Source organism: Fundulus heteroclitus, unplaced genomic scaffold (genome assembly GCF_011125445.2).
Source record: "Fundulus heteroclitus isolate FHET01 unplaced genomic scaffold, MU-UCD_Fhet_4.1 scaffold_73, whole genome shotgun sequence".
NCBI classification, from domain to species: Eukaryota; Metazoa; Chordata; class Actinopteri; order Cyprinodontiformes; family Fundulidae; genus Fundulus; species Fundulus heteroclitus.
This window is the reverse complement of record NW_023397175.1, coordinates 555,853-567,895: the sequence shown is the minus strand read 5'-3', so window position 1 is coordinate 567,895 and position 12,043 is coordinate 555,853. Positions and strand designations below refer to the sequence as shown.

The following is a 12,043-nucleotide window of genomic DNA, read 5'->3' as shown; positions in this document are numbered from 1 at the left end:
TCCGAGCGGGGGGGGGGGGGGGGGGGGGGGGGGGATGTTGTAAGGCAAACGCGGCCGAGCGGGGGGGGGGTGTAAGGCAAACGCGGCCGAGCGGGGGGGGGGGGGGGGGGTGTAAGGCAAACGCGGCCGAGCGGGGGGGGGGGGGGGGGGGGGAGACAAGCGCGGCCGACAAGCGCGAGGGAGGACTCTATCTTCTGATTAATAACAGGGCTGCCCACACTGACGCGGCTCAGGGATTACGTCACACGCAGCGTGACGTAGCAATGAAGGTAATTTAAAAAACAGGACATTTCCTCATTTTATAAAAAAAACCCGGGACGCCCGGGACAGGACGTGAAATACGGACATGTCCCGGGAAATACGGACGTTTGGTCACCCTAGTTTAATCAGAAAGGGGAACGGATGCAGCTTTTAACACCAACCAGTGATGCTGTCAAAACCAGATATTTTCATACTCTGTATAAAACTGTATAGAAAGACATCCATTCACTATTTTTCTCCCTGTATGACATTAAATATCAGTGCTTCCCGCAGGAATTTGCTTAGGCGAGGGGGTGAGTTTATCGGTTGGGGGTGGGGTGGGGGGGTGGACGCAACAACAACTTTTGCGCGGACCGACTGGCGCAGGGGAGGGGGGGGGTTGAGACGCGATGACAACATTTGCGAGGAGCGGGGGGGACGACGACAAGCAAGGAGGGGCGTATCCATGTGTTTTTTCCCTGCCATTCACTATAGACCAGTTCATTGTTATTGTTTTGATCCGGGTTTTTCGCGCATGCGCACCGGACTGGTTGGCAAAAGGCGAACACAATGGCGGACGCAAACAGAGAAACTGACGAGTTCTCCACGTATTTTTCTTCTTTAGATAACGTACTACAAGATCGTTTTAAGAGTAAGTTGATGGTTGATGGTATCAGATTGCCAGATCCACACAGCAAAAGGCTGAAGGAACGGAGCGAGTCTGTGAAATGCTGGCCAAGTGTTCCATGCCGCGACATATACAGCTGCCTTATAAACACGCAGGCCAGTACAGACGAGAGAGCACGAAAGCCATGAAACCACTGGACGGCTACAATTATTTTATATCGGGAACAAGGCTCCAGCAACCCCCGCGACGCCATGAGGGATTAAGCAGGTCAGAAAATGGATGGATGGATGGATGTTGTTCACACATGTTTGTGCAACAGCACAAAGCGGCGTCACAGGCCGCGTCTCAGCAGAGGAAGACCCGCCCGGTAGAATAAAAAAACATTGTTTACTACGGATTATTTTGGTGTTTTTGTCTTGTTAAAGTGGGTGTGGGTGTCGGCGACATTGCAGCGTAAACACAGAAGTACTAGCGCCCATGAACGGGCGGATGGGAGGTGGCGATCGCTACACAGCCGCTGCTGCTGCTGCTTCAGACAGCGGCTGCTGCAGCAGCCGCTTCTCCGGCCCGTGTAGCGATCGTCACCTCCCCTCCGCCGCTATTTAAGTAAAACAATGACTAGAGCAGAATTAAGTTGTATTTACCGGAGATGAAGTGTAGACTGCAAATTCTGTCGTAGTATGATGCCCCCCCCCCCCCCCCCAGTCCATTGGGAGTGTCTGCCTGCGCTCTTTTCATTGAAAATATCCATTTCTTTCTTCGTCCTTCCTCCTTCGGTAAACGACAGAAAAGTACATCCAACGATTTGGAATGCCTCTGTGTGCAACCGGGAGCACAACAAGTCGTAGGCATTGTTTAGATTCCAAAAATAAACGAACTAAAAGTACGCTCTAAATCACCCGTTTTGTCATGTAGTAGATGAGAGCAGCTCTGTTTTTTGCCAACCACAGTGCCCGGATGTAGCGCTGACGTCACGTGTGAACTACCCTATATGCACGCGCGAAAGCAACAACAAAAAACCACGTGTTAATGTCAAATAAACATGCAAGCATATCAAGTTAGTTTTTTTTTTTTTTGGGAATGTTGGCGACGCGGCCGCCTCACCAAGATAGCGCTGTGGGAAACCCTGAATATGATTAAACTGTACCTGTTTCACACCAGTTAGGATTATCAACAAAAAAAAATTGCTAAATGCCAGAATATTTAGTCTTTTTACACGTTTGACCTATTTCCTTAGTATTTCTTAAAATTAACCTTTAAATTGTATGACTTGGATCAAGTATTTCATTTAGAAAAAAAGGTTTTGTATGTAAATATCTTGTTACAACTGTACACCATATACCCCAATCTTATAGGACACTAACTGACATATTCACTAAAGTGTTGGAGTGTTTATGTTTTCCAAAACATGTATTTTCAGATTTCATAAAATGATTATATCCAGTGGGAAAAAAATTACTTGAAGAAAATACAGAAACAGGAAGACGGTCTGCCTGTGAATGATTTCTAGAGGTAAATACGCTCAGGACCTTCAGCACAAAGCAAAGTCACACAGCACACTCATTTTTAAACAAGAGAAGAGTCTTATAAAGAGGCTCCAGTGGACTGCATGATTGTAGCCACAAACTGTGGAAATCTGCTGTAGTGTTTGCAGATTTAAATCGACTTTCCTCTCCTTTGCTGTGTAAAATCAGTGGACCATCCAAAAACAGTAATTACTTATTTTCAGAACTCTTTGGTCAGCTTTGTCTCCCAAAAGGCCTCGATTACTTGGACACACTTCTGCTCAGTGCCTTGTTAGGAGCCTCAGTAAACTATCACCAACAGCCAAATGGACTGTAGAGTTCAGCAGTGATGACTGCAGGAGATTTAGCTCAGATTCCTGAGCAAAATTCATCTGACTGAATGAAGGGCACTGTACTGTTCTGGTCCAGTTGGTTGTCCCAGAAAATAACTCTGCATCTGGCTCAGGTTTTCCAAAAAAAAAAATGGATCAAGTGTTTGCCGAAACAGAATCCATCCGAAACATGGGAAGCTTTGCTTCCAATGAGAAAGCTATAACTGCCAAATCTGGTGTGAAGTGCATTAAGGACTGAGGAGTTTTTGTTTTAACAATTTCTAATTTTCAAATTCTAGGAATGTTCGAAAAGAAAATAAATAAAAACAAGAAAACAAAAAGAAACATGCAGACAACAAAGCCTTATTCCTCTATTGTTTTGTATTTCTATACATTACCCCTCACAGATTGTGATTTTGGGGGCTTTTATAAAATGGTTCAACACTGTATTAGATATTATTTCCCATGACCCGACCAATGTATTAATGGCAAGAAAAGATGTACATGACCCTCCAACCAACGGTGGTCAGGATGCATTTTTTAGCTTAAATCTGCAGACCAGCTAGTTAAACAGAATGTCATCCCTGCATGATTTCAGCACCCTGAGATAATGACAATGCATACAAGTCCTGGCTTTAACTATATCATGAAAGAAGTTAGGGAATGACTGATAATAAAGCAGAACCAAAATCACATAGAATGTAATAAAACTCAATCAACAACTGCCGTAAAAGGAAAAAGGTAACACGAAACCGTCAGCATCAACACTGCTTAAGACGATAAAGATGATGCTGGACCTCCGGAGAACAACCCCACACATCCTCCCCTCATCATCCTCAACATCACTTCTGGTTCCTAGGAACCACTGTTCCTCTTGATAATGTTAGTAATAAGACCCAGCAGATTTAGTACTTTCTGTGGCAACTCAGGAAACTAAAATGAGCAATTAGGTCTGCAGAGGATGATCATAAGGGCTGACCTTCCTGCCATCCAGTACCTGTACATGTCTGGGCTCAGAGCCCTTCAGGGCCGTAATGTAGAGCGCTATATTCTAAAACTAGCTGCTACAGAGTTTCTTCCCCCATGTTGTCAATCTAATGAATACTTAAGAGTACCCAGATCAATACCATGCGTATTTGCACTAATCCTACTATATAGATAAAACACTGTATGTGTACATCCGTCCGTCCGTTTTCTTCCGCTTATCCGGGGTCGGGTCGCGGGGGTAGCAGCTTCAGTAGGGAGAGCCAGACGTCCCTCTCCCCGGCCACTTGGGCCAGCTCTTCCGGGGGAATCCCAAGGCAATCCCAGGCCAGCCGGGAGACACAGTCCCTCCAGCACGTCCTGGGTCTTCCCCTGGGCCTCCTCCCGGTGGGATGTGCCCAGAACACCTCACCAGGGAGGCGTCCAGGAGGCATCCTAACCAGATGCCCGAGCAACCTCAACTGGCTCCTCTCGACATGGAGGAGCAGCGGCTCTACTCTGAGTCCTCCCCGGATGACAGAGCTCCTTACCCTATCTCTAAGGGAGAGCCCAGACACACTACGGAGAAAACTCATTTCAGTTGCTTGTATCCGGGATCTCGTTCTTTCGGTCACGACCCAAAGTTCGTGACCATAGATGAGGGTAGGAACGTAGATCGACCGGTAAATCGAGAGCTTCGCCTTTTGGCTCAGCTCTCTCTTCACCACAACGGATTGGTACAGCACCCGCTTCACAGCAGACGCTGCACCAGTCCACCTGTCGATCTCCCGCTCCATCTTCCCCTCATTTGTGAACAAGACCCCAAGATATTTGAATCCTCCCCAACCCGGAGAAGGCACTCTACCCTTTTCCAGTTCAAGACCATGATCTCAGATTTGGATGCAATGATTTTCATCCCGGCCGCTTCGCACTCGGCTGCGAACTGCTCTAGGGAGAGCTGTAGATCCACGCCCTGATGAAGACAATAGGACCACGTCATCCACGAATAGCAGAGACCCAATCCTAAGATCACCAAAACGGATCCCCTCAACACCTTGGCTACGCCTAGAAATTCTGTCCATAAAAGTTATGAACAGAATCTGTGACAAAGGGCAACCTTGGCGGAGTCCAACTCTCACCGGAAACGAGTCCGACTTACTGCCGGCAATGCGGACCAGACTCTGAAACCGGTCGTACAGAGACCTGACAGCCCTTATTAAAGGGCCCAGTACTCCATACTCCTGGAGTACCCCCCACAGGATCCCTCGGGGGACACGGTCGAATGCCTCCTCCAGATCCACAAAGCACATGTAGACTGGTTGGGCAAACTCCCATTTCCCCTCCAAGATCCTGTTGAGGGTGTAGAGCTGGTCCAGTGTTCCACGGCCAGGACGAAAACCACACTGCTCTTCCTGAATCCGAGATTCGACTATCCGACAGACCCTCCTTTCCAGAACCCCTGAATAGACCTTACCAAGTAGGCTTAAGAGTGTGATTCCTCTGTAGTTGGAACACACCCTCCAGTCCCCCTTTTTAAATAGGGGGACCACCACCCCAGCCTGCCAATTCAGGGGAACTGCCCCCGATGTCCACGCAATGCTGCAGTGTGGCGTTAACCAATACAGCCCCACAACATCCAGAGTCTTAAGGTACTCAGGGCAAATCTCATCCACTCCCGGAGCCTTGCCACCGAGGAGCTTTTTAATAACCTCGGCAACCTCAGCACCAGAGATGAGAGAACCAAACCCAGAGTCCTCAAGCTCTGCTTCCGCAGTGGAAGACGTGTTGGTGGGATTAAGGAGGTCTTCGAAGTATTTCGCCCACCGACACACGACGTCCCGAGTCGAGGTAAGCAGCACACCACCCCCACTATAAACAGTGTTGGTAACGCACTGCTTCCCCCTCCTGAGATGCCGGATAGTGGACCAGAATCGCTTCAAAGCCGTGGCGACCAGCTGAGCCCCCTGCCGCTTCGACTGCCGGTACACATCAGCTGCTTCCGGAGTCCCACAGGCCAATAAAGCTCGATAGGACTCCTTCTTCAGCTTGACGACTTCCCTCACCACTGGTGTCCACCAGCATGTTCGAGGGTTGCCGCTGCGACATGCACCGACAACCTTGCGGCCACAGCTCCAACTAGCCACCTCAACAATAGAGGCGCGGAACATGGTCCATTCAGACTCAATGTCCCCCGCCTCCCTCGGGACGTGTTCAAAGTTCTCCCGGAGGTTGGAGTTAAAGCTCCGTCTCACAGGGGACGTTCCCAGCAAACCCTCACAATAGTTTGGGCCTGCCAGGTCTGACCGGCTTCCTCCCCCACCATCGGAGCCAACTCACCACCAGGTAGTGGTCGGTGGAGAGCTCCGCCCCTCTCTTCACCCGAGTGTCCAAGACATGCGGCTGCAGATATGTATGTGTACATATATACAAAAAAAATATATCCTCATTATACTGTATATTTATACTTAAAATTGAGATCATACTGGCAAATTCCTTGTTTATGTGCACAAACTTGGTGATTAAAGCTAACTGATTCTGATCATGAGAAATAAACTGACGTGTCAATAGCATATGCAGTTCGTGAGCATGAAATGATAAGTTCACAGGTAGAAGATGGAAGTAGGTCTGCATGAAAAAGTAATTTCTAGCTATGATTGTGCAGATGAAAGTGACAAATATTCAATCGGACCAAAGTCTACATCAACAGAGAGCAATATGCTGCAAAATACGTCATAGAGTTTAACAGACCTAATAAAATGGTTAAATGCCTCATATCAAATTGCAAAGTCTGCAATTTGCAAAAAAAGGGAACTCCTGATTGATTAAACAGGGGGAAGCATTTATACAACTGCTGCCTATGGGATCTTTGAGCGTTTGCCTTTCAGCCCTGGGTTTCTAACATTGACCCTTGTGTAAAGATTTATCTGCATTTATTCATGATGTTTATATTCTTTTATATTGTCACCATGCTTATTTTATTGTGTTTGTTGACGTTTTTCTTTTGATCAACAATTATTAAAAACTTCTTTTAAAAGACAACAAACAAGCCTAGTGCTTCCTACCTTTTGCCAAATGACTGATGGGACATGCTCCATCCATCTACTGACCTCAAACTGAGCAAAACTGAGACTGCACTCTGTAGCATTACTGTTTAGTGATGGGTTATGTCTATACCAACACACTAAAATTAACTTGCAAGTAAATACCCTTGCTATGTGCATCACTCTCTGGGTGAGATTCTTTATTGCTTTCACAAATGCATGATGGAACAACAAGGTCTTCTCCAAACAAAGGAAGAAAGTTGATTGGCTCAGAACCGTCACATTCAGTTTTTTAAGACATTGAAGGATATATATATATATATATATATATATATATATATATATATATATATATATATATATATATATATATATATATATATATATGCCGACATTTCTTTTAATGCGCGTTAATCGCGTTAATGCTTTGTTTCCATGCAGCGCTCTTCGACTGTTTTTTTTTTTTTTTTTACCCTTGCTGCTTTCCCTAGTTCCCAGAATGCTAGAGACTAGCAAAACAAACCCGCGCTTACTGTTGCTAAGCCCGCTTATTTCATGCGACTTTGGCCTTCTTTTTTCTAAAGTCGCTTGTAAATTTCATGAGTTGTGGGATGCAGTTTTTTTTGGCTTGTTTCTAAGAGTGAAGTTGCTTATTTGGGCTCTAAAATAAGTAATGCTGCCGCACTACAGACACAGAGAGTATAACCAGCTGAAATATCCCTCCGCCTCATAATGCGCTGCAGTGCTTCCTCCTCTAGACTGACATAGGAGCTGAGTGAATAAAGGTAGGAAGAGCAACTCTACTCGTATTTTCTGCAGTTTACAGTTGCAATAACTGATGATAACTGCTGAAAGTAGATTTGGTGGTGTAGATCACCATTTTGAGCAGAGATTGGTTCTGAAGAGGAGTTTTTACATTCTGGTAATATTGCAGAAACCCAATCATACTTTAATGCTTATTCATTTGTTGTCTTTTTTGTCTCTATATTACTTTATATGTAAATGCTTTATACCATGTCTATCTTTGTTTAAGAGGCAAAAACAATTTCCGCATGAAATGTTTATTGTTTACACATTTGTTTACACATTGTGTAAACATCAGGGCGTTATAATTGATGATTTAGAAATTATTGGCCAGAGTTTATCATTTTATGGCGCCAGAATGTTTTCATTCCAATTCTGAAAAGTGCTTGAAAATGAAAAATTTAAATATTTTTTGTACAAGCATGTATTTTTTACTAGTGTCATTTATTGTAAAATTGCATATTGAAATGCCCAAATAGGCTTTTACACTTTCAGAAATAACAAGATAAAATATGCAATTAATTTGCGATTAATCTCGAATTAACTATATAAATTATGCGATTAATCGCAATTAAAATTTTAGTTCAGTACTAAAATATGCTGAATATGACAATAACTACAGTATATATATGATTTTATTGTTTTTATTAACTTAAATGTTTAAAGATGTACTGCTGTACTTGCTTGTACAAAGAGCAGAATATCTTTTATTTATTATTATTTATTATTTATTATTATTTATTATTTTTCAAATTACACATAACAAGGCTTTAAGTCATATGTAACCACTTGGTAAGAAACATGGATGAAATGGATCCACTGTCATATTGAGCAAATTGATCACTCTTATTGCATTTTGATTTATTCATGGGTGTACAACACCTGCCACCCAATAAAAACACAATCTAAGTAAGGAAATGTTTTGACTTTCTTTTCCCTCGGAACCAGTACAAAATTCAGAATCTGCCAACCATAAAGCCACATTTAGAGAGTGAATCACTTGGAAACACATTACCTTTAAACAGACAGGGTAATAACTCAGCTAGACCTGACACAAATTAGTGCTCAGTTAACAAGTTAGCTGCTTCTGTTTGGTTATCTTCAGATTCATCACAACAGGGCCTTGCAAAAGTTTTTAAACCCAGTATCATGTCTCCAAACCCCAACAGATCTGACATGACAGTCCAACAAAGAGTTGTGCATAATTGTGATGTACAAAGAAGATTATACATGATACAAGTCTTAGACAAGTGGATAGTGTGGCATGTTTATGTGTTCAGGCCTCTTGAGTCAACAATTTGTGGAACCCCCTTCTGCTGCAGTTACAGCTGCAAGTATCCGGGTATGTCTACCAGGTTTGAAGACTAAGATTGTTATCCATTCTTCTTAAAAAAAGGTAAGGTTCAGTTTGACTGAAAGGAGAGCATCTATAAAAATATGTTTTTAAAGCCTTGCCACTTATTCTCATTTGGATTTAGGTCTAGACTTTGACTAGACCATGGTAACACATGCAAATGCTGTGATCTAAACCACACTTGTAGCTCTGGGGGTGTGATTAGGGTGGTTGTCCTGTTAGGAGGTAAACCTCCACCCTAATCTCAGGTCTTGTGCAGCTTTTTGCAAGTTTTCCACCAGGATGCCCTGAAATTTAGCTCCATCATCTTCCCATCAACTCTGACCAGCTTCAATGTACCCACAGCATGAGGCTGCCCACACCATGTGTCACTGTGGGGTCGGTTTGCTCTGGGGGATTTAAGAACCCTTTAAAGAACATCCATCACTTTTTTCCAAATGTGATGTGTTACATTGCATTTGTCTGGTGCATAAAATCCCAAATAATACACTTTTAGTTGGAAGATGAGAGAATGTGAATTAATCTTTTGGACTATAGTGAAATAGTGTTTGATTAAAACCTGTACTAAGAAAAGTTGCTTTTGTTTTTATCTCTTCTAGGGATCCAAACCAACCAGTTCCACAGGACACAAAATTCATCCATACAAAGCCTAATCGGTTTGAAGAAGTAGCCTGGACAAAGTACAATCCCAAAGACCAGCTCTACCTTCACATTGGCCTAAAACCAAGAGTTCGGGACCACTACCGGGCTACAAAGGTTGCATTCTGGTTAGAACTGGTTCCACATCTCCACAATATAAATGAGTTTTTCCAGTATGTATCCACCACCACAAAGATACCGCCGCAGGACACCACCCCGTACCCTTACACCAAACGCTTTCCTGGGAAAAACAACTGGCCATCCACCACACGCCACCCCGGAGTCCCCTCTGCCAACACCAAGCAATCCAAAGACCAGCGCAAGAGTGGAGACCTTACTGAGGAATCCACTGTCATGATTGAGACCAAGCGAGACTACTCCACTGAGCTCAGTGTCACCATTGCTGTGGGGGCTTCCCTGCTTTTCCTGAACATCCTCGCCTTTGCAGCCCTCTACTACAAGAAAGACAAACGGCGACACGAATCCAACCGGCGCATCCCTACCCCGCAGCGCAACTCTGCGCCGGCAAATGCTTCGTCCACAGCCAACGATGTGGCACACATGCAGAGCGAAGAGCTGATGTCCTTACAGATGAAGCAGCAGCAGCTGGAGCACGAGCACCACCACGAGTGCGAGTCCCTGCAGAGCCACGACACGCTGCGGCTCACTTGTCCCCCTGACTACACCCTCACTCTACGCCGGTCGCCCGATGACATCCCACTCATGACCCCCAGCACTATCACAATGATCCCAAACTCCCTGGCTGGCATGCAGCCTTTGCACAACTTCAACACTTTTGGTGGGAGCCAGAACAGTACCAATTTGCCCCACGGCCACTCAACAACACGGGTATAGCTGAGCTGGGTGGGGACAAATCCAGAATCCAACACAAAGCAAACATGTGAGATTAACTGTGGAAAGCACAGATTCTAAAGTCTAAGCAGATGATATTTTGTTATCACGCCTTCTTGAAAAGAATAAAAAGGGTGCATTGCTCCTTAACTTCTTAAGAAATTCAGAATGAATGTTACTTTAGTAACTCTTTTTGAAACAGAGCTTCATAGACGGTTTTAATTAAAAGAAAGCAACCAGGAATGACTGTTAACATTCGTATAATGGGCGAAAAGGCCTTTATGGAGGCTTTTAAGCCAGGAATACACAAGACAACTGAGATGACAGCAACAAAGAAGCTTCATCTTTTCATAATTGTTCCTGCATCAGACACCTGACTTGGGCACAGAATTCTACACCCCAGCCTGATATGTATTTATAAAAACTTTGCAAAAAAATTATTAAATTAAAAAAATAAGAAAACTAAAAGGGAATATAATTATGCGTGCAAATATATTAAAAAAACAAACATTTTTTAAAAGATTTAACAAAGAAAATACAAAGAGCTCTTTGTATTATTGGTTTTCTTTTGGCTGGGATGGTCCATTTCTTTTTGTTTTGCCTTGTGCTTTTAGTTTCTCTGTGTGTAAATATATAAAAAAAAAAAAACTAAAAAGGAAAAAAAAATGATGTTCTTCATTTTTCTGACTACAGCTTGTGTTTCATTAATTTTGTCAGAATGACCAAAATGCGAACACAATCCCATCAGTGGCGAGTTCTTCAGTTCATCATATGCAGTATTGTCTCGTGTATTGCTTGATGTTCACTTTTTAAGACATTGAGGGTCCGGAAAAGAGCTTAACCAAGTGTTTTTAGTCTGACTGGATCTCATCCTGTTCTGCTACTATTGCTTTTCTTTGTGAAATTCTTTCCTTTCCTTTCCTTTTTTTTGGCTTGTTTTTGTCTTGCAACCTCAGCTCTGCCTGAGATTACAATGTGACCAGCAATGTATACTTTAGGAATAAAAACAGCAGTAAGTTTTTGTACCAATATTAGTTGGATATGTTTGTAAAGGCATCTATGTTAGATATTTCAAATTGTCATATGCTAGCAATATGTAAAATATTGTGCCAGACTTGTGATATTTTGGTTTACAGAAACAAGTGAATGAGTGTAAATATTAATATTAATTACTATAAAAGCAAAATAAGTACCCAGTATTGCCCTTTCCATTTTGCATACTATATCAGGAGAAAAATAATTACATCCAGAAACTTTTAAGCTGCATTTATAAATTGTATAAAAACATATATTCTTGTCATTTGGTCCCTAAACCAGTCGAGCTAACAAGGGTTTTTATTGTAGTTTTAAAATCCTTTGTTTGTCTTATTTCTTTACAGTTTTGCCTTAAGTGATGATAGACCTATTTCTGGCTGGACCCCTGTATAAACTTTTTCTGCAACATTTTTAATAAAATATCACAGTATTTTCTAAAAAAAACAAAACAAAAAGAAACAAAAGAAAAAAGAAACAGAATGTTTGCTGGCATTAACTAGGTGTATCTCATGTGGGTAGAAAATAATAAGAGTTGAGAAGAATGCTTTCAAGAGTGCAGTTTCCCACAAGCCTTGGAATGGAAACAACAAACATTTGGAAGACGGAGCTCTGATCACACAAGAGCAAAATATAATCTTTCTGGCTCACAA

General features: G+C 43.0%; 1 protein-coding gene across 1 annotated transcript in view; it reads left to right on the top strand.

Annotated features, from left to right (window-relative positions):
• Positions 1–11,837, top strand: part of nlgn4xa (neuroligin 4 X-linked a) — a 159,568-nt gene extending 147,731 nt beyond the window's left edge. Inside the window, exon 6 of the mRNA XM_036134058.1 lies at positions 9,467–11,837. Coding sequence (XP_035989951.1) covers positions 9,467–10,361 — 895 coding nt within the window. The 3' untranslated portion in view covers positions 10,362–11,837. The remainder of the gene's footprint in view (positions 1–9,466) is intronic.
• Positions 11,838–12,043: the final 206 nt, after the last annotated feature.